This window comes from Perca flavescens, chromosome 1 (assembly GCF_004354835.1).
Source record: "Perca flavescens isolate YP-PL-M2 chromosome 1, PFLA_1.0, whole genome shotgun sequence".
Classification (NCBI taxonomy): Eukaryota; Metazoa; Chordata; class Actinopteri; order Perciformes; family Percidae; genus Perca; species Perca flavescens.
In genome coordinates this window covers 3,334,100-3,358,049 of record NC_041331.1, presented here as the reverse complement: position 1 = coordinate 3,358,049, position 23,950 = coordinate 3,334,100, and the positions used below count along the sequence as shown (strand labels likewise).

The 23,950-nt window shown below is 41.5% G+C and overlaps 1 protein-coding gene across 1 annotated transcript; it reads left to right on the top strand.

Moving 5' to 3' along the window:
* The first annotated feature begins 2,565 nt into the window (after nt 1-2,565).
* On the top strand, nt 2,566-17,907 carry LOC114560247 (adhesion G-protein coupled receptor G5). Its single transcript, XM_028585507.1, has 9 exons — nt 2,566-2,611; nt 2,719-2,764; nt 2,928-3,022; nt 13,273-13,388; nt 13,762-14,027; nt 15,602-15,698; nt 15,969-16,098; nt 17,063-17,219; nt 17,746-17,907. The coding sequence occupies exons 4-9, from the start codon at nt 13,309-13,311 to the stop codon at nt 17,838-17,840; spliced, it is 825 nt and encodes a 274-aa protein (XP_028441308.1). The 5' UTR covers nt 2,566-2,611; nt 2,719-2,764; nt 2,928-3,022; nt 13,273-13,308; the 3' UTR covers nt 17,841-17,907.
* Nucleotides 17,908-23,950: the final 6,043 nt, after the last annotated feature.

Here is a 23,950-nt window from a genome sequence, read left to right as displayed (position 1 = left end):
GTCCTATGCTGATGACATGATACAAACATAGCTGTGAGACCTGCATTATTTCTGGTACATGTATTAACATGAAATGTGTCGCTTGCTCGTGTGGCTCTGTGCGTCTGATACAGGCAACGCTAAAAAGGAATGTCACCAACAGCAGAGTGAGTGTTCGACTGCCGAGAGAGGTGGATGCTGGATCAAACACGATTGTGTTCTGCATGCTTACCTGGCCTGAAAGAAGCGTGGTCAGAGACTTCACTTTTTTATATAAAACTTTGTAGAAAAGAATCTCAAGAGCTGTTGTCCACAAAACAATAAAGGCCTACTCATTTTGCATTGTATTTACATTGCAAACTAGATATTGCATGTTAAAACCTAATTAAATTCAGTTGGTTTATAGAATACAGCAAGAACAATGGGCTGCAGATCTTTAGTGAAAACCAAGGGACCCGTAGCCCTTTGCACAGCTACTCCCTGGTTTAACTCTGACCTGCAGTGTTTGCCATAGTTGTGGATGCCTGCAGTTTGCTGTACTGTACATGTTCACCATTGTTTTCATGCTCTTATCAATAACATTTACATATTTGGGTTGAGCATGTATTTGGAGCGAACTGATCTAATGTGTTAGAACACATTGTATCCTAAATCAAGCTAATACAGTTGGTAAAATGTTACCATAACTAATAATAATAATGGCCCAAAGTATTTTAATATAAAAGTCAGGTTGCTCATTTTCAAATCATGTTTTTCGAATTATTTCCTGCATCCTGGGCTGCCTCCGCCATTCTATTATATATATAATATAAAGAGACTGCAAGTAATCACAGTGAACATGTTCTTAATTTGTCAGTAACATTTTAGTGGTGTCATGCTATTTCAGTTCTGAGCAGGAACAGTTTTGAAACCAGAGTGGGCCTTTACTGTGGTGTGTACTGTATTTGTGTTAAAAAATGGAAATAAACCAAATAGTTGCAGTTTTTCCTATTACGTTTGAACATGCTTTATTTTGTGGTTAAAGAAAATATCCACCCTAGAGATTTTTAAAAAGATTGAATGAATGAATGTGCAAATCTCTCTTTATACTGTAGCTGGCATACAGTCATTTTTCTAATTAATATGTTCTTGCTCAAGATTTTTAAATTACCACATAGTTTCATGCTCCAACTAACCCCCAGTATTTTAACCACAGGAGCATACACTGTGTCAAGTTAAGTGAGATGACTAGGGCAAAGGCTCATTCATTTGAAAATGCTAATAATATGACCAATATTGTTTTTATCAAATAGGGAGAGATATTAAAAACCACTTTACATTGAATTTTTGCAAGCATTCAACATTTGATGTTAAGCTGTGTTTTTTTTTCTTATATGTTATCTGGCCAAATTAAGATAATGTGGCATACACAAAGGACACCTAAAGCTGATTTTCAATGTAAAAGGGAAAAATACAGTAGTGATTTCATACATCCTTCACAAAAGAGGAAGAGGTGTCCATTTCTGGCAAAATACAACATCCTCAAAAAGTGCAGCAAAGCATGCATGAGTAACAATAGGTTGATTGTGCAAGCAGCTCATAACGGCCCACTTAGGTTGGCTGTCAGATGGCGGCCTCTGGTGGCCGTAGTAATTACTGTGGGAGCAAACGAGGAAGTGAGGTGACAAAATGTAAGGAGAGGAGGGAGGCAGGTTTGGGAGGGTTGTGGCTAGAAGGGTTACAGCTACAGCCAGATATTACACAAAATTACGCAGAATCTCGCAAAATCTCACAAAAATTGAATATAATATAATAATATATTGTAATACTTTCACCCAGGAAACGCGTGTTCGCTCGCGTGTTTTGTTCCAAACTACGATCTTTTTCCTAAACTTAAGTAATCATTTTGGTGCCTTAACGTATCCGTCGTCGTAGCTGTATCGCATTTAGTCTCAACCATTGGGAAGGGGTAGGTGAGTCAAATAAACACAGGACTTTAATTTAGGAGACTGGGGTTTGTGTCCCGTGTGAAACCAAAAGTCAGCGGTCCCTTTTTGGAATTAACAGACTTTTACGTACTGTACCTTAGTCTGAGATGCAGTTACCTCCTCCATAGCAGTTTTAAGTGACTCATTTTAAGCCAACCCATGATGTTTCACCAACCCTAACTGGATATTTTAGTGTGTTGCCTAAACTTAACTAGTTCTGTTTCACAAGGTTAACTTTGTGTTTAAAATAGTAGGCGTTACGTTCAATAAAACAGTCACATGATTAACAGAGCCACCACGCTCAAGTGTTATGGCCACATTGGACCTATTACTCTGTCGTTTAGGTATGAGGATGTGTTGACCAATACTGAAAGACTGATAATAAGAGGATGACAGGGAGGCATATTCCTATAAACACAATAAATGGACTTTAGGAAAGTGTTCACATTTTACATAATAATTGTCTTGCATAATCTGTCAAACTAACTGATTGACTGTATGTTGTACTGTAGACCCTATGGGGAAGCTCACATGAATTATATGAGAGCAGACTGGTTGGCCTGAGTGTGCAGGGCAAGACTATTTCAGGACTACAGGAGCGTGTCAACATCACAGTGAATCTTGCTGGAAATGGAACTACAACTTCATTCAACAAATCACTTACCGTAACTTTCACTTCTGTAACCTTGTACATTTGTATATTCTGCCCAACAAAAGTAAGTTAAAACCATTTCAAATACAAATGTAAACCTAGTATTTTGTTGTGTCACAGGAAACCCTACAGCCCAAATGTGTGTTCTTTAACTTTTCAACAAAGGGTAAGTAAGGCCATCAAATCTGTGTATAACAATGACTAAGACAATTAGTTGTTTTTAAATATAAGTTGGATTCATTGTGGTTTCACACATGACTAGTAAAGTGAGTCTGTGTCAGGATCATTAGCATAACTGATACATCTGTCTGTTTGTTTGGACTTACCAGCATTTAGCCCTGATGGCTGCATAACCCTGTGGGAATTTGGTCAGAGTCACGTCACCTGCTCCTGTGACCACCTCACATACTTCGGTGTGCTTTTGGTAGGGCTTCTTCATCACACAAAGTAGAATCGTAGAGAGAGGGTTAGATGTAAAAATATGGCTACAATAGGCCTTTTTCACAGCAGACGTTTTGACTTGTTACAGTAGGAAAAGCACAGGTGTTAATAAAAAACACTTATGATGGATCCAATCGTTTCAAGTGTCATAATAAGCCATGACATTTTGACAGTGAATCAGCATTCACACAATACCAGGACCCTGAAACTACAGCAGCTAAGTGGAATTCCGCCATAGCACGAACAATTATGTCATAAGTAATTTCAACAGGCATGGAACTTTTTTAAACTCCTCCTAAAGGATTCAACAGATCCTTCTCAAATTGGGTCAGCAGAATGACTTTCTTAATGCCAAATTAAGTTTTTTTTATGTTGTGATTTTTCTGTGGGGAGGCGGGCAATTTGCACATTTCGTCATAACACAGGAAACTTTATTTTACATTGCCAATCTGCCTGAAACTTGCAAATTCCACTAATTTACCCTGACAAGTTACACCTGTGAAGTGAAAACCATTTCAGGTGACTACCTCATGAAGCTCATTGAGAGAACACCAAGGGTTTGCAGAGTTATCAAAAAAAGCAAAGGGTGGCTACTTTGAGGAATCTAAAATATAAGACATGTTTTCAGTTATTTCACACTTTTTTGTCCATCCATCCATCTTCGTCCGCTTATCCGGTGTCGGGTCGCGGGGGGAGCAACTCCAGCAGGGGACCCCAAACTTCCCTTTCCCGAGCAACATTAACCAGCTCCGACTGGGGATCCCGAGTTCCCCCAGGCCAGGTTGGAGATATAATCCCTCCACCTAGTCCTGGGTCTTCCCCGAGGCCTCCTCTCAGCTGGACGTGCCTGGAACACCTCCCTAGGGAGGCGCCCAGGGGGCATCCTTACCAGATGCCCGAACCACCTCAACTGGCTCCTTTCGACGCAAAGGAGCAGCGGCTCTACTCCGAGCTCCTCACGGATGACTGAGCTTCTCACCCTATCTCTAAAGGAGACGCCAGCCACCCTCCTGAGGAAACCCATTTCGGCCGCTTGTACCCTGGATCTCGTTCTTTCGGTCATGACCCAGCCTTCATGACCATAGGTGAGGGTAGGAACGAAAACTGACCGGTAGATCGAGAGCTTTGCCTTCTGGCTCAGCTCTCTTTTCGTCTGGCAGGTGCGATAGATTGAATGTAATACCGCACCCGCTGCGCCGATTCTCTGACCAATCTCCCGCTCCATTGTCCCCTCACTCGCGAACAAAACCCCAAGGTACTTGAACTCCTTCACTTGGGGTAAGGACTCATTTCCTACCTGGAGAAGGCACTCCATCGGTTTCCTGCTGAGAACCATGGCCTCCGATTTAGAGGTGCTGATCCTCATCCCAACCGCTTCACACTCGGTTGCGAACCGATCCAGTGAGTGCTGAAGGTCACAGGCCGATGATGCCATCAGGACCACATCATCTGCAAAGAGCAGCGATGAGATCCCCAGCCCACCGAACCGCAACCCCTCCACACCCCGACTACGCCTTGATATCCTGTCTATAAATGTTACAAACAGGATTGGTGACAAAGCGCAGCCCTGGCGGAGGCCAACCCTCACCTGAAACGAGTCCGACTTACTGCCGAGAACCCGGACACAACTCTCACTTTGGTCGTACAGAGATTGGATGGCCCTGAGAAGAGACCCCCTCACCCCATACTCCCGCAGCACCTCCTACAGTATCTCCCGGGGGACCTGGTCATACACCTTCTCCAAATCCACAAAACACATGTAGACCGGTTGGGCATTCTCCCAGGCTCCCTCCAGGATCCTTGCGAGAGTGAAGAGCTGGTCCGTTGTTCCATGACCAGGACGGAATCCGCATTGTTCCTCCTCAACCCAAGGTTCGACTATCGGCCGAACCCTCCTTTCCAGCACCTTGGAGTAGACTTTACCAGGGAGGCTGAGAAGTGTGATAACCCTGTAATTGGCACACACCCTCTGGTCCCCCTTTTTAAAAAGGGGAACCACCACCCCAGTCTGCCACTCCTTTGGCACTGTCCCAGACTTCCACGCAATGTTGAAGAGGCGTGTCAACCAGGACAGCCCCTCCACACCCAGAGCCTTGAGCATTTCTGGACGGATCTCATCAATTACCGGGGCTTTGCCACTGTGGAGTTGTTTGACTACATCATTGACTTCCGCCTGGGAAATCGACGACAATCCCCCGTTATCCTCCAGCTCTGCCTCTAACATAGAGGGCGTATTAGTCAGATTCAGGAGTTCCTCAAAGTGCTCCTTCTACCTCCTCAGTTGAGGTCAACAGTGTCCCATCCTTACTGTACACAGCTTGGATGGTTCCCCGCTTCCCCCTCCTGAGGTGGCGAACAGTTTTCCAGAAGCACTTTGGTGCCGACCGAAAGTCCTTCTCCATGTCTTCTCCAAACTTCTCCCACACCTGCTGCTTTGCCTCTTTCACGGCAGAGGCTGCAGCCCTTCGGGCCCTTCGGTACCCTGCAACTGCCTCCGGAGTCCTCCGGGATAACATATCCCGGAAAGACTCCTTCTTCAGTCGGACAGCTTCCCTGACCACCGGTGTCCACCACGGTGTTCGTGGGTTACCGCCCCTTGAGGCACCTAAAACCCTAAGACCACAGCTCCTCGCCGCAGCTTCAGCAATGGAAACTTTGAACATTGTCCACTCGGGTTCAATGCCCCCAGCCTCCACAGGGATGCACGAAAAGCTCCGCCGGAGGTGTGAGTTGAAAGTCTGTCGGACAGGGGCCTCCTCCAGACGTTCCCAATTTACCCGCACTACACGTTTGGGCTTACCAGGTCTGTCCAGAGTCTTCCCCCACCCCCTGACCCAACTCACCACCAGATGGTGATCGGTTGACAGCTCTGCCCCTCTCTTCACCCGAGTGTCCAAAACATACGGCCTCAGATCAGATGAAACGATTATGAAATCGATCATTGACCTTCGGCCTAGGGTGCTCTGGTACCAAATACACTTATGAGCATCCCTATGTTCGAATATGGTGTTCGTTATAGACAATCCATGACTAGCACAGAAGTCCAACAACAAACAACCACTCTGGTTTAGATCAGGGAGGCCGCTCCTCCCAATCACGCCTCTCCAGGTGTCTCCATCATTGCCTACGTGTGCGTTGAAGTCCCCCAGCAGAACAATGGAGTCCCCCACTGGCGCCCCATGCAGGACTCCACTCAAGGTCTCCAAGAAGGCCGAATACTCCAAACTCCTGTTTGGTGCATATGCACAAACAACAGTCAGAGTTTTCCCCCCCACAACCCGCAGGCGTAGGGAGGCGACCCTCTCGTCCACCGGGGTAAACTCCAACGTAGCGGCGCTCAGACCTTCACTGCCGCCCATGTGGCAGCGCACCCAACGCCAGAGGTTCCTCCCACAGGTGGTGGGCCCATGGACACTTTTTTGTTAAGTACATAATTCCATATGTGTTCATTCATAGTTTTGATGCCTTCAGTGAGAATCTACAATGTAAATAGTCATGAAAATAAAGAAACACATTGAATGAGAAGGTGTGTCCAAACTTTTGGCCTGTACTGTATACACCTCTGCTTTTACTACTGACATGACAAAACGTCTTGTATGAAAAAGGCAAATGAAAGTGCTACAAACTACTAGTGTGAGTAGGTGAAATAACTTTATGAACAGAAAACACATACAGCACAACAGCGACAACTTGTTCTTCCAAAAGGAAATCTTAAATAAAATAGGCTTAAATATAACAAACCATATTTTATAAATGGATAACTTTTTTTTGACCTACCCACCATCAGCCCTTTAATTTCTCCTTAAACATATCCTAATAACTAGACTATATATCCTATGACTGCCATGACTTGTCGAATATTTCCACCAGAGGGACATTGGGCCTCATTCACCAATATCTTCCTAAGTTTTCTCTTAAATATGTTCTTAAGAAGGTTTCTAAGAAAGGTTTACGCCGGATTCATGACGTGTTCTTAAACAGCAGATTTGTTCGCACCTGTGTTCTTAGAATTGATGAATCCCACGTCTTCGTAACTGAAAGCGCGTGCCAGTTGTTCCCAATTAGCATAAGAAAACGCCCCAAAAACTCCCATCTAAGGACATGACACTTCCTGTGCACCTCCTGGGAGACAGGTTGTCGGAGCTTGTCGGAGCCGCGGTGGAGGAAGTACTGAATCTCAGTACTTTAAATAAAAGTACAAATAACCAGAGACATATTTACTTTAGTAAAAGTAGGTGTCCACTACCACAAACAAGCTCTGGCTTTTAAGAAAAGTTCCTATCCTAACCATGAAACGGAAATATGTTGTTAGAATCGGAATGCGGTTGGTTTTATTCATGGATGCATTTCATTTTCTTTAACCGTGCAAGTAAGCAAATAAAGTGTGTGAAGCAGCGGACATGGCGACATGTGAACAGGTCCAGCCAAATAAATAAGATATGACCGTCTTACGCAGCCTGGCGGAGGAGTAAACAACGCTGTGGAGAGAAATAGATAGCAACTGTGATTTAAAAACGGGAATAATAAAAAAACAAACGTTTTCATTTTCACTTTTACCGGAGGCTGTATTACCGAGGGCGCTGCGGCCGGGCTCTGGAGCACCGGAGCCGGCTTGGATCAGCGGTGCCCCATATATACAGTATCTACGGCAACCCATATATACAGTATCTACGGCAACCAAACTAAACTGGTGAGACAAACGTGTGACGGTCAGGAAGACGTTTTGGCAGTGGGGAAACTGATCAGAAAATGTAACGGAACATTGTAGAAATGTAGTGGAGTAGAAAGTATAGATAATTGCTGCAAAATGTAACAAAGTAAAAGTCAAAAGTAGGCTATGCACTATTGAGTCTACTTAAGTAAAGTACAGATACGTGAAAAATGTACTTAAGTACAGTTACGAAGAATTTGTACTTTGTTACATTTTACCACTGCATTTCGGCCCTATAAATAGCGATCAATCACCAAATAACGCAGGATTTAATTGTGAAGTGTTACTATCTTCGTATATATTTATGAGGAGACGGTAAATTGTCTTTAACTCGACTTTATTCCCACACGTAACCTGCATGTAACACACGTGTGTAAACTGTTACTTTTTGACTTCCTGTATATCCGTACGTACGTATGCTCAATCACAGATCGTAACAGGTTTACATGACATCTCCCCCTTTTAGTTTGGGGTTTCATACATTATTAAACAAAACAACTGTATATAAGAAACATACTCTGAAATTGCCTTTGGTATGAAATACAATATTTTCTGTATTCTTCCTTTTAAGAAACCCATGTATCAAATAAGCATAATTTCTCTTATTCTACTTATCAAGACTATTATTTTCAAACTTACTGTTCAAGTAGACATTAACAGTAACACAAATGAACAAGCAAATATAAACAAACATTCTGCTCAGACCTTTCTTTTCCTTTAACATAACTGGTCTGTAATCATTTGTAAACCTTAATAGTTAAGTTTTTTTTTTCTTTAACTAGTAAGTCAGCTTGACAGCAGGTTTCACAGCACGTCCAGAGCATGTCCTCAAAACTCTGGGTGATGGTGTTATGCTACCAGTCTCAGAGTCAGTTTGGGTTGGACGGGTGGCGGATGCCATGCTACCCGGTGGGGTGGAGACTTCTGGTGACTGTGCTGGAGTCTCGTCCCTTTCTTGGTTGACGATCTCCAGATGCCTCCGGTTTCATCTAGTGGTGTCTCCTTGTGGCGTTTTCACCACAAATGAACGTGGAGTGGAACACGAAGCCTGGATCACCCCGGTCCCTCTCCATGTCTTCTCTGAGCCTGTTTTCAGTCGCACTCGGTTGCCGACACCTAAGGCAGGAAGCGGCTTTGCTGTGTATCTCCTGTTGTAGGTGTATTCGTAGGCCTGCTTAGCTTTGGCATCTGTCTGCCTGACTGTAGACAGATTGGGCCATGCTGGTCTCAGCTGATGGTGGAGCTTGGGGACTGTGGTGCGCAGTCTCCTTCCCATGAGGAGTCTGGCTGGGCTTTCTTTTGTCGGCTCTGTGGCTGTGTCCCTGTAGATCAGGAGAGCTAGCTGGGGGTCTTGTTGCCTAAGGATGCTCTTAGCTGTCCTGACAGCTCGCTCCGCCATCCCATTAGCTTGGGGATAATATGGGCTCGATGTAGTATGCTGGATATCATACTTGGATGTAAAGACCTGGAACTTCCGTGAGGTGAACTGCGGGCCGTTATCTGTAATCAGCTCTTCAGGTATCCCGAACCGTGTGAATATGCTCATCAGCTTATTTACAACTGCTTCACTTGTGGTCTGGGTGAGACTCAATACTTCAAGCCACCTTGAATAGTAGTCAATAACAACCAGTAAGTGCTTTCCTTTAAACTCACAAAGATCTGCAGCCAGTTTTTGCCAAGGGAGCTCTGGCAAAGGCGTTGTGATGAGTGGTTCCCGGCTTTGGCTTGGTTTGTGCTCATTACAGTGTGGGCATGAGGAGACTTTCTCCTTTACCGCATGGCTAATCTTTGGCCACCAGACGGCATCACTGTATCTCTCTCTGGATTTGTTTAGGCCTTGATGCCCATGGTGGATCCTCTCCAGCATCTCAGACCTCCTTGTTTGTGGGATCACTATTTGGTTTCCCTTCTTCACCAGTCCATTATGCTCGCTAAGACTACTTCTCTCCATAAAATAGTCTAAAGCTGGTCTGACAACATCTGTTTTATATCGCGGCCAGCCAGACTTAATGTATTGTCTGACCTTCTGCAGGGTTTCATCCTTCTCTGTCTCTGACTTTATACGCTCCAGCATTGTTTTAGGCCTTTCCAGCTCTTCGATGGCGTCCACGTATGCCTGGATGTCCTCGCTCAGTTTTGTGTCGTCCACTTTTGACTCTGGGTGCCTCGACAGCACGTCAGGTACTATCAGGTTCTTACCTGGGATGTACTCAGCGACAGGGTTGAACTTCATCAGGCGGATTAGAAGTTGCTGACACCTCAGTGGAGTTTTGTCTAGGTCTCTGTGGTTGATGAGTGTCACCAGTGGTTTATGGTCGGTAAGTATCTGTGCATACTTCTTTTCCGCTTCATTTAGTGTACGAGAGCAGTAGGCTACTGGTTTGAGTGTGCCTCCGTGATTTTGCAGCAGTACTCCTCCTAATCCATAACTGGATGCGTCAGCACCTACTACAGTGGGCAGTTTTGGATCAAAGTACTGAATAACAGGTGCAGAGGATATCAGTGTTTTTACCTTCTTGAAGGCTGCTTCTTGCTGCGAGTCCCACACCCATGCTACTGTATTCTTCAACAGCTCGTTAAGGGGATGAAGGATTTGTGACAAGTTGGGTATGTATCTGCCAACATAATTCACCATACCAAGTACTCTTTTTAACTCACTCACGTTTGTCGGTGTCTCCAGGGCAGTGATGGCGGACACTCTTTCTGGGCTTGGAGTTACGCCCTCCTGACTAATAACCTGGCCCAGGAAGTGAAGGGAAGGCTGCCTGAACTTACACTTCTGGCAGTTGAGTTTTAGGCCAGATGCGCGGATTGTCTCCATCACCCTTTTCAGGCGGCGGTCGTGCTCTTCCAGAGTGGTGCCGAACACAAGTATGTCGTCCATGTAAACTACCGTCCCCTCGTGATCCTGCAGCAGTTCTTGCATCCTTCTTTGGAATATCTCTGGTGCGGATGTTATTCCGAATGGGAGCCGTTTAAAGCAGTAGCGACCATTTGGTGTTATGAAGGTAGTTAACTTTGAACTTTCTTCGTCCAGGGCCATCTGCCAAAATCCACTGGCAGCATCCAGAGTTGTGTACACCTTACTTCCGGCCAGTTTGTGCAAGATGCTGTCTGTGGTTGGCAAGATGAACTTTTCCCTTTTCGCATTCTCATTCAGTTTAGTAATACCTACACAGATTCTTACTTTTCCTGTCGGCTTAATCACAGGCACCATTGGTGCTACCCATTCTGTGGGCTCCGTCACTCGCTCTATTATGCCATTTTCTTCCATTCGCTTCAGCTCCTCTTCTACTTTCGGTAGCAGTGGAATGGGTATGCGGCGAGGGGCTGCGACGCTGTATGGCTTTGCGTTTTCTTTTAGGACTATTTTTATGGGGTCTCCTTTAAGCAGTCCTAACTCCCCAAACACACTGACTTCTTCGATGTGTTGTATCAGACCCAGGCGAACACCGACAGATCTACTCAGTAGGTTATCACATGTAGACTTTGCCACTATTACCCTAAAGTAACAGTCTGTTATTTTTCTCCCTTTTGCCTCTTGTATCTTTGCTAGGAATTGCCCCAAATGGACCACTTTTCCTCCTGGACTTTCCAATTTAGAGGTAACTGGAGTAAGTTTTGGCTTGACACTGAGGCGGTAATATGTAGCCTCATTTATTATCGTTGTGTCACCACCAGAATCTATCTTGAAGCTAACTGGAGTATGGCATATCACTAGAGTTGTGCGCCATGGTGGCTCTGTATCGGTGATGACTTCATCTACTGTAGCCTCATTCTTGGTTGTAGTCTCATCTACTGAGCCTAAGAATAAACTGTCAACTTCTTCAATTACTTGTTGTATCATTCTGGTTTTGCATTTGTTGGCAAAGTGACCAATTTTGTGGCATTTATTACATTCTCGGCCTTTAGCAGGGCATTTGTCTTTTGCATGCCTGTGCCCACATCTTCCACAGTTTTGCCTTTCATTTTCTTTCCGTCCTCCTGTTGCCTTGTACTGTGTGTTTTTCCACTTACTGATTTCACTTCATCAACGTGCCCAGATGCGCCAGCCTCGCTGTTCTGTTGCTTCACTAGCTCAGAGTGCCTGGCCATGTCAACTGCCTTTTTCAGAGTGAGGTCACTTGTCATTTGTAGCTTCAGTGAAAGATCTTTGTCTTTAATCCCTATGACAAGTCTATCTCTTTTTTCCTCATCCTTCTCATGAAAGTCACAGTGAGCTGCGAGCTCATACAGGTGCCTTATGTACTGTTCAACGGACTCACCCGCCTCTTGCGTCCGCGAGTGGAAACGTGCTCTCTCGAAAATCACGTTCCTTTTTGGCACAAAGTGCTCGTCAAACAGCCTCAGCACATAGTCAAAATCCTCTTCCTCGTCATCCTCCAAGACAAACGATTTGTACACTTGTTCGGCCTCCGGGCCCATAGAATAAATCAATGCGCTGACCTGGACATCAGCTGGCTCTTTACTAAGCTTAGTTGCTACTCGGTACCTGGAGAAGCGTTGTTTCTAATCGGGCCAGTCCTCCGGTTTAGCAAAGTTAAGCTGCTCCGGCGCCGAAAACTTTGCCATCCTGGGCGGTTACCTCCAGTGAAACTACGTTCCCGAATCAGCGTGCCGTGTCGGTTCACTTCTGACACCATGTGAAGTGTTACTATCTTCGTATATATTTATGAGGAGACGGTAAATTGTCTTTAACTCGACTTTATTCCCACACTTAACCTGCATGTAACACACGTGTGTAAACTGTTACTTTTTGACTTCCTGTATATCCGTACGTATGCGTATGCACTGACGTATGCTCAATCACAGATCGTAACAGGTTTACGTGACATTAATCAGTTTAATTGCTGATGTAAATTGCAGTGTTAGTGTCTTTTTTGAATAATATGGTTTTTTATCAACAAATGATCAGAAATACATTACAGTATATACTATCATTGTAAACAACTGTAGAATTGAATAAAATGCAGTAAGCAATCATTTGGAGCAAATTGTCATCGCTCAAATGTGCGTAAGAGTGCTTTTCAGTGTTCGTCGATTTTGTTCTTAGCTAAGAACAAATCCAAGTTAAGAAAAACATTAGTGATTGCCAGAATCTTCGTAAAAAAGTGGGTAAGAAGCGTTTAAGAACACATGAATGAGGCCCATTGTTCTGTGTCTCTTGATGCTACAGTACCACCAAGTGGCACAAAAGTTTACAACATCAAATTCTACACATTGTGACTTTAAGTAAAGATACAAGTGAAATAAAGTATTAATAAAGTATTATCAGCAAGATATCCTGGTATCAAAGGTATCAAAAATAGAAGTAAGCATTAACTTACTGACAAATTAACCTGAGGCATGCTAAATCTGGTGACAATGAGCTCATTTAAAAATGATGTGCATTGCACATGTGCATAGTTGAATTTGTAACCATGCATCATAATGTTTTGTATGTAAATTGTATCAGCTCTATCAAATAAATGTCATGAAGTAAAAATTCCCATGTAAAACGTAATTCTGTGCTTGGTTGTCAGGTTTCTGCTAACGTCTCACCTAAAGACCGGGAGATTATGTCATACATCACTCTGATTGGCTGTAGTCTTTCTCTGTTAACCCTGATCATCACTGTTCTGCTCTTCATCACAAATAGGTAATTTATTTTAGATAGATGGCTGTCACTTCAATCTATCCTTTCACCTATTTCCAGATACAGCAGCATCCTTCTGACCTTCTCCTATCACTTCTTCAGCTCTTCAGCTCTCTTCTTCCCCCATTTGTTTGACTTTTTCAGAACACCTTAGTCCATTTGATGCCTGATGTGTTACTTTACTTCTTTCCAATACTTTAAAATGCAAAGTGCTAAATTTTTTCTGATCATATTTTTTTCTCTCCTGACAGTAAATGCCATCCTTCCTTAATTCTGCCACTTTACAAGACTTGAATTTCAGTGACACTATGGCATGACGATGAAATCTGCACAAAATGGAACACTTACCACAAATCAATTCTCCTCTGTCTGACAGAAAAGCCAGAGCAGATCTCTCTATGAAGGTCCACATCCACCTCGTCATTGCCCTGATCCTGCTCAACCTGCATTTCCTCCCCAGCCAGGCGGCAGCACAGTCCTCCACTGGCTTTTGCCTTTACATGGCCCTTTCTCTTCACTACTCCCTGCTGGCCACACTCATCTGGATGGCTCTGGAGGGGTTCCACCTCTACCTTCTCTTAGTCCGAGTCTTCAACATCTATATCAGGAAATACTTGCTCAAACTCAGCGTGGTGGGTTGGGGTGAGTAGAGTAGCCATGGCCAGGGATCTACACGTTGTCAGCATCAGTCAACAAATGTTTGAATGAATGAACTCTTAAGCAGTGGTGGAAGAATTACTCAGATATTTTACTCAACCCTCCCAGGTCTAAGCCATTTTTTCCCACCTTTGGTTCGCCTGGTCTCCTAGTGTAATGCTTGTGTAACCTCAACCCTGTTATGCACATTCAAGGTATATACATCCTGTTTATCAGGAGAACGTGGGCTATCAGGATATGTATGGTGCAGGGATCTCACATGAATGTAGTTATATGACTATAAAGAAAAGAACAAAAGAAAATGGAAATTAAATTTCACAGAAATGTATTAAAATCACACAGAGAACATACAAAACTAAACCTTTCGGCTTTTGAAAATTGTTTTCCCAAGTCTTGCCAGTCAGGGGAAACTAAAATAAACTTTGTAACTAACAAAAATATAAAACTATTTAGTTTTTTTTTCCCAAAAAAGTCCATTGGATTCTATCCAAAAAGGTTAGGTGTGTCATCTCTGATACACTTTCTGTCTGCTATTATACATTAGTAGGCCTAATCACACTCATTTCAGCCTGCAGGCCTCCAGGGGGCCTCCTCGCCTCTCTATGTCTCTTTCACACACACACACACACACACACACACGCACAAACACACACACACACACACACACACACACACACACACACACACACACACACACGCCCCTCCCACTAGGGGTTTCTATTGATTGACTAAACGCCACATACAGCTGACAAACTGCATGTGACTGGTCCATAGACCCATCAGTCCAGCACCATCCTGGCTCCTGCCCAAAATGAGGCTCTCTAAATACATCCATGAAAACGAGTGGAGGATAATTTTATTATCACACAGAAAGATGACTAAATAGCCATAGTCGTTGATTTTTGGATTCATAATTATTTATTAATGTTACAAAAACACTGTAATTCCACGATGGATTAAAAAAACTTCTGGATGGCCTACGATTTTTAGAGGACCTCATTGAAACAGTGCATTTCTCTGCCACCAAATTTTTTTTAAGTCTCTTCACTATTGATCTGGAGATATTAAATATGACATAAAGTAGCCTATGTATTGTCGTGTCGCATGCAACAGCGTCGACTTTAGTAGAAGCAATACCACATTGATACAAGAAAAAGTCAAATTGTACTTAAAGTACCAAAAGTAAAAATACTGATTGTGCAGAATGGCCCACTTCAGAATACTGTATTATTCTATTATAATTATTGATGCATTAATGTGTCGTCTACATTAATGTTTTTTTTTTTTTTAAATATACTGCTGGCTTGTGAATTTGACTACAGATTCAAAAAAGTCACAGCTTTATCAATAGTAGTACATCATAATGTATGTGTTCATTATATTTTGTATTATAAATTAGAATCTGCGAAGTAACTGAAGTTATCAAAGTGTATGTAAGAGTATAAAGTACAATACTTTATGCTACTACTAGTAGTAGCATAAAAAGGAAATACTCACCTAAAGTACAAGTACCCACGATTGTACTCACGTCCAGTACTTGCCTAATCCTTGTGTTTCAGGTATCCCAGCAGTCATTGTGTCCCTGGTGGTCATCATCGACAGAAGCTCGTATGGACGTGTACCTCTGGACTCGACTAACCCCAACAGCACCGCAATGTAAGGGAGAAGAGTGAAAAAAATGAGCAAGCATCTACAATCTAGACTAATAATTAACTGACATTTAAGTGTTTTGCATGTGAAGTAGAGCACAAACCCCATTCACAGTAACAGGATACATTTTACTGCATATAGCTGAATTTCTAGTCACCTGAACTGACATTTTTACAACTCAAAACCCAATTACATTTTTCAGTGTATGAGATGAAATCTACTGTCTCTCTCTCTCTCGCACTCTTTCTCTCTCTCTCTCACTTTCTCTCTTTTCAGATGCTATATAGTCAATGACACAGTGAAGATGGTGACTACAGTTGGAGTGCTTTGCTTGGTGTTCATCTTTAACGTGGTCATGTTAGTGGTGACAGTCAGACGCGTTGTGACTCTCCACCAGAGCAAAGAGGTTTGAGTCAACCTGCACTTTTTTTCATTTTTCTCTTGTCTCGGAAAATGATCTTAAAAAAATTAGGTCTGATGATATATGTTTTTATATTTCTTGCTGTCAACATATCCAATGAAACCAAAACTAACAATCAATTGATACTTACAAGTTTCCATTGTCAGTTTATACAAAGCCTAATATAATGTTTTTCTAAGTGAAATAGAGCTCCATTATTGCCCTAAACAAATACTTGAGCCACACCATTGCACTGGGTTACATGGTCCATTAGATCCTTACACTCAGGTCCTGCTACTGTAAAAAAAAAAATCTCACTAGAGCAACAAATATGTTTTAATATTTACCGAAAAGGTGCAGGGGCCAGCTGTTCTCAGACTCCCTCTGAGTCGTACTTTAAAAATTAAACCATATATTTGTGACTGTTGTGTCATTTTCAGTAAAAACCGATGCACTTGGGTCCGAGTTCCACAGACACATTAGGGATGTTGAAAAGAATTGACAGACAGGTCTTTTCATGAGATTTGTTGACAATAAGATTAGTAGAATATCATTGGTCTTGTTCTTTATCTTTGTCTGATATCGAAAGGATAGCTTTCCCTTTAAAAAAAGAAATCAACATACATTGGGTTGTCCAATCTGTGTTTTGCTGCTTTTATGATAACTTCTCATTCATGTCTGGTAAATTTGATTAATAGTCATTCTTATCATAGTTGTGTCCCTTATACATACAGTCTGTATAAGCGAGAGGGCATAATATGACTCCTGAGAGCACCATTTTAAACAACTTGAAGAAGACAATGTTTTCTAGACTCGGGGTATTGTCCTCAAAAAGCTCAAACGTTTTGATGTTCATTCTTCCAGACAGCAGACATGTCTCTAACATGGTCACTAACTGGTCGTTTCTGATTATCTATGACCTGCTAATGTGTATACTAATTACACTAATACACTATATTTTGCACATCAGTTTGGGCCGAGAGACCATAACAGAGCCAAGCGAGACATCTTTACCCTGCTGGGGGTCACCACTCTACTCGGCATTACCTGGGGCCTGGTCTTCTTCTCATTTGGCTACCTGACCACTGCTGGCCTCTACCTCTTCTGCATCCTGAACTCACTGCAAGGTCTGCACAACCTGCTTCCACATGGTTTCCTATGATGTTACTGTAAATTTGACAGAAAGGGCTATTGGTTGCACTTGTTGTATATGTAACGTTAATCCTCTTGGTTTGACTACAGAACTTTTTTGCCCAATCTCACTTTGAGCAGGATCTGTAATGTTTTGTCAGTGCCAGACCATACACGACACGCCAACTCTCCCACTCTCAATGTGTAATGGAAACACAAATTTGTACAGCCGCATGGATAGCTTCACAATTACTGGTCGAAGTCTCTCTTTTTAACCATGACACAGGCTGGGTATTTTTATTCCTATTGCAAACAGACAAGATTACCTCAAAAGTCAGGGACATTGTCAAGAGTAAAAGATGTATACAGTAATACATAATAATATTTTATGTGTAATGGATTTTGGCTTATTTGTATATGGACAAACAGGGACACGACACAGTTGTTTATTAGTGGTATTGGCATGATTTGCATGATCCTCTCCTCCTGTACGATGTCTAACCCTTTTCATCTTTGACTCAGGTTTCTTCATCTTCCTGTGGTTTGTGATGTCTCTGAGAAAAATTGGAAAACCAGCTGATAACAGGAGTAGTGAAACACGCAGCACCAACGGCTAGGCCTAAACCCAACACACCAAGACAGTTTTCCTTCTGTGTGTGTGTGTGTGTGTGTGTGTGTGTGTGTGGTTTGCCTGTATTATTTCTGCTTTAGATCATGATGTGTTAATATACAACCATGTAACAAAGAAGCAAGCATGGGTAGTTAGAGCTAGCTCATGCAGGTGACTGTAATATTAGATTACAAAATTCCTCTTAGTTTTAGTGCTATTTTTAAACGTTTTGCCGTTAATGTCTTACCCTGGTGTGCTGAATCCACTTGCACTAAATGGTGCTGATTGTTTTTTCTTTCTCAAGGCACACATCTACTATTTTACATTGTGTCCAGATGAGATGTGGGTCTGATCTGACATTGACTGATTGCTGTGAGAGAGCTCAGATTCTCTGAGAGTGAAGATAATTAGTCCTGCGCCTATAGACAATACATCTGATGCATATTGTATTTGGAATACTGATTTGTAATGATTTTCATCATGCATACATATTAAACTTTATTCATGTTTTTCTAAAGGCCAGTGTGTGTGAGTATTTATCTGCATCTGTTGTTTTAATGCAGTTTCAAGTATTTTAAAAGTGTTTTACCTTTACTAATTCACTAAAGGCTGACATATCAGGAACTTTACAGTCTCCAGTAGTTTTCCAAACTATCAGGTTATTGTACATGATATCACATTTCTGTTGACAGACCCGGCTTACTGTAGCAGTGGAATTTAGACTGTGACGTCAGTTCTCAACATATTAAACAAGAAACAAACCCACATGCAGTAATTTTATTGCGCTGAAATAAAAAAAACTATTTGCATAAAACAAATACATCCAGCAGACCGAACACAAGCACTATTCTATATTACTCCTAACCATGAGATAACCCCACCAGAACAGTTCGCCAGTGTTCATCCTGTCCACTTCAGAGGTAAGAAGACATCTACTCTCTGTCCACTGAGTAATAAAGTGAGTATTAGTTCAAATATTTCTCCTTCATTGGTGTGTACTTTGGCTATCTTGTGAAATTGCTTGTCTTGAAGTCTAAAGATGACATGCAGTCTTTTGGGGGAATGTATTCTACCTGAAAAGTTTAACATTTTGACTTAAAATGTCACTTTAGGTGGAACTGTCTGTAAAATGTACCTCTGTTTGGCCAACCAAGCCATAGCAATATCTTTTAGGCAGAAGGTGTTATAAATGCAGCTTTGTTCTGTTTTGTTTCTTTTGTCTGACTTTAAAAAGAGATTTTCATTTGAATGTAAATACACTTCCAGCTGAGATACTATCTGCACTAACATGTCGCTTTATTTCTGCTTTTCTGCAGTCACTTATTCAAAGGAAGGACAATGTTTCCCCTACTTCTGTTGATGCTGCTGCCCACATTGCTGGCTGACCAAGGTACGGATGTCAGTTATTCATAGGTTTAGTTCACAAAAGAAATCATGCATCAATTCCAAATATAGGCAGAAATAGATACTATTTTTTTTATTTATGTCTAGCTATTTTTTTATATTTATTTTTACTTCTCACAAACTTAAAGGAAAAGTTTACCTGAAAATGAAAACGTAATAATCATATACCCTTTTTTCAGTCATCAAGAGCAGGAGAACACAAAGAGAACTGACAAAGAGATGGTTCTTTGGAGTTCAAAAAGAGAAGAAAATAAGGGCTAGTAGTATTAAAATTCAAATGATTGTAGTAGGGGTCTAAAATTCCAATTTACATCAGCCTCTCCTAGATTTCCCCTGATCGATGTACATACTCTAGTGTTAAAAACTGGGTTGCCCTCTCGTGCTACATAAACTCCTCTGAAGCTGGGAGACATCTGTAAAACTCGGAAATTCAGTTCCTTTTAATTCACATAACTTTTTTAGTGATCACATTAAAAGCTTGCGCTCCAGAGTATGTCCATTGTAATCTATTTGTTGAAATAAACACGCATAAATAGGATTAAGGGCTCTGAAACCTTTGTAATGACAGCCACGTGAGACAGATTCATTACATTCAAGTATAGTGAATAACAAAAAGTACTCGCCAAACAACTATTTAAACCATCCATCTATGTTTAAATTAGTTTTGGTATAACAGTCTGATAAACCAAAAGGTATCAGTAAATTAGGTGCTCTTTTGAATAATGTTTTACCTTTAGGGTTAGGGTCATGTATTCTGCTGTTGTTTGTAATCATGTCTCGAGTCAATACAAATCTAAAATTGAAGTGTTTAAATATAGTTTTTTTTTTGTACAATAAAATAACTACTAAACCATTAAAAGGAAGGCACAAAGTAATTTTCGTCATGTCATTGTTACCAAAGATTTGTAAAATACAGCGAGTTGTTTCTCATCTTCTGTTTCTGTGTTCAGTTTGTCTCAACATTTCAGATAGTAACATAACTATTACCATGAACAATACCAACATCCTTGATAAGGCGTCTGGTTATGTGAGATGCCTGAAGAATACAGTCCCCTGCCTCTTTCAATGCACGTTCAACGAGACTGTCGACACACAGCGTTGCTTTGACGCTAATGTGACAATACATGACACCAGTGTTGAGTACAGCATGACACAAAGTAAGTATACTGTCTATCAAGCAGACTGCTGACTCTTTGCATAAAGACACTGTATCTCTGATGGGGGTCAGAAAGGTATTGTGGCCAACTGCCCTGTTCCAAAACCATGCATCTGCATCTTAAGTCTGATTGCTCTCTCACTTTTCAGATAGCAATTGCAGTGTATACTTTTGCAAGAACATTACCATCTTGCCAATGATTCATTCTCTGGCTAGTCAAGACTCTGAGGCAGGCATGGTGCAACTCTTCTACATAAGGGAGTCATGTCTGGAGCTCTTCAGTAGCGACCATGAAGTCAAGACAGCCTTTATTAGGTAAGTGTCAGACCTGCTGCTCCAATTCAGTATGCTTGTTTCAAACCTTTGTTGAACAGATGAGCGGCATCTAGTGCAGGATTTTCCCTACCACTAAAAGGTTTAGGCGCAGCACCCAAGTTATTTTGGTAACCACCGACACCGAATTTAAAGAAAATCAGCGTGAGCATCAAAATGACTTAAGACAATAAACTGCAACAAATGATGTGTAACCATGTATCCAGCTAATTGAAATAGCTCACATTACTGTATTGTGTGAAGAGTTAACTTCATTTAATATTGTGTGTGGAGGGGTTTCTTGCGGTGCAAATGTTTCATCAAAACAAGTTCCTTCCAGAGACCATTTTGCTGTCATTGCGTCTGGTGCTTAGCACCGCCCAAAACGATTGGGATTAGTTTAAACAAATTCAAACCATCCACAGCGTTTCTTTTCTCTTATCCTGGAATGTATGTGTGGTGTAGCCAGACTCTACAGCGCTGTGGACAAAGGTCTAGCAATGCAAGACTAGAAATAATGCAACAAGCAATGACAGTGATGCGTGTGCAAATGCATCCACTTGCACTGGAGTAGTAAATGGTCCTGATTATTTTTCAGACTCAAGGAAGACATTCACTTTTTTGCATTGTGTCCAGATGTGATGTGGGTCCGATCTGACCTTGATTGGGTGCTGTGAGAGAGCTCAGAAGCTAAGTTCAGCAGCTTGGTAGACTTTGGGATAAACGATAAAACAAACAGACTACAGTTATTGTTTATCCCAAACTCCAATAGTTAATAGTAAATCTTAGCACAGCAGAGCAGGGGTGCAAAAAAATACACCAGCACGTTTTACAATTTGCACTTTGCACAATTACTAGTTACTTCTTATAATGTTGTGTTGTCTGTGCTGTCATGTGTGTCCTTCTGTTGTGTCCTAGGACACTTCGTTGATCTTATGTTTATGTTGGTTTTATTTTATGTTGATTTTAGAATGTTTTTTTTCTGTTACAAGTTTGTAGCACTATGCCCAAGACAAATTTCCTCTCAGGGACAATAAAGTGAATTCTATCTAAACCCAATATAAGTTAATCAGCGTTAGCATCAAAATAACTCTTCTCAGATCTAATGATTGTATTAGGACTTCTTTGGCACGTTTTATTAATTATTATTTAAGCTTTTTGAGTGTTTTTTATTTTATCTGTTTTATCTTTTCCAACATTTTAGACAGATATGGTAATAATAATGGTCTAAATTAATGTGAAATTGCATTTTGTTTTATTCATTTAAAAAAAGCAACATTTTCTTGAGGGAGGACCCCTAAACCTCCCGCCAAACACGTGCACCTAAGTTCTTATCAAACCTAGGGAAAACACTGTTGGCTAAGAAAATAAAGGAAATGGTTCACAAAGCTTCATTTGGCCATTAGAAATGCCTCAACAGCTATTGGTTAGTTTGGCACATATTTCAGACATTCATGGTTCCCAGATGATGAATCCAGTATGAAAAGAAGGAAGTCACACTTGGAATCCTGCTGTCAGAAATCAGCACAAATTTAGCCTTTCATTATTCTTAACTTTGTCGTTCAGAAGAGTGTGTCTAAATGTCTAGACAATTATAAAATAGTAATAGTACACTAACGTGTGTCATCATGACAGGGCTATACTGGGTGCTTTCCATTTGGATAAAATAGCTCCTCACTCAAGTCTGAGCTCCTCTCAGCCAGGATACAAAAGAGAGAAATGTGAGGATGGAGGTGTTTTTTTCACCAAACGGGGCATCCTTGCTCACTCTAGGGCCATTTTGAGGAGATGGCAGTTACTCATGATGCACAGCATCTCACCTGTCAAATGTGTAAAAATAAGTAACGCTTTCAAAGATAAACACCTCATGTCAGATGATTATAGATATATGAAGGTATCAGGGTCTCCCAGAATGTGACTGATAAATCATAACCGACATGAGGGAGCAATACAAAACTGAGATTAATGCTCTAACTCTCCATGAAGCTCCCAGCTAAACTCCTATAACTCACGACGCAGTTAGGGAACCAGAACGAGCTAACTATTGATAACATAAGCACTTTGGCTCGGTGGATGTCGATTATAAAGTCATGTTAAAACTATTTCCCATCCTTCTGATTTCCATGAGAATACCGAGATTAGCTAACGTTAGCCAACCTATTTATAAAAAATTAAAAAAATCACATTTGAATAGTAATTTCAGCATTTGAATAGTATTTGTTTTACTATTGGAATTATATTAGTATGTCGGAATTCGTTCCGTATGTATAGCCTAATGAGTCTGTGAAAAACCAAGACTACAGTAAATCTGAGGTCCCTTTCAGCCTCAGGATGGTATTATAGGACTAAAAATAATACTGTGACTTTATAGCTGTATTTTTTGGAAAAGAAAAATAAAACAGGTGAAAATAAGGAATGCCTTTTGGCTTATGAAGGAAAACTAAATTAGCAAGTTTTTCTTTCTACACACATGAAATATTTTTTTCATTTAAAAACACATATAAGTAACTAAATAGCTGCAGATGGTGATGTCATTCCTGTTTCCACGGGTAGTTTGCCTGATCTACAGTATACCAATGTTGAAAGATTAATATTACAGTGATGCTGTTTCCACAACAGCCCAGCAGCTCTTTTTATGCCTATCAGATCAGATGACCAATCAGTTTAACAGATTTTGATCAACGGGCTGTTGCTTCCTCTCTCCTCATCTCCTCTGAGATGCAATTAAGAGATTGTAACATCCTCAATGATGAGAACTTGATGAATTTCCAGGTTTAGATGAAGCTATTCTAATTCTTAAATCAAATGTGTTTCCCGTGTGTACAAAACGCATACGACAAGTCAATTCTGGCTCACTCTTGAATATTGTTTGTACCTACGAGAAAGTACAAGAAAACTGGTGAATGCCACAAATTCTCTGCAATCGCTTGTACATGTCACATCCGAAGAAATGTGTTTGAGGTCCATTTCTTTCTTTTTTTTTGCAGTGTGGAAAGAAAGATGATTCATAACATCATGGGAACATCCCAGCTTGAGACTGGAGGCTCCATTAAGTATGAACTGCAGGACTTGTCTCTGAATGTGCTCAACTTCAGTGGGGCTGCGCTCACCGACTCTGAAATCAAGATAGAAGCTCCACAGGTACACACGCTGTGATGAAGATGGTGCTGATGAATTTAGAAGGAACGGTGATGTTTGTGATAACATGATGGTGAACATGTCTTTGCTAAGATTAACATTGGTGG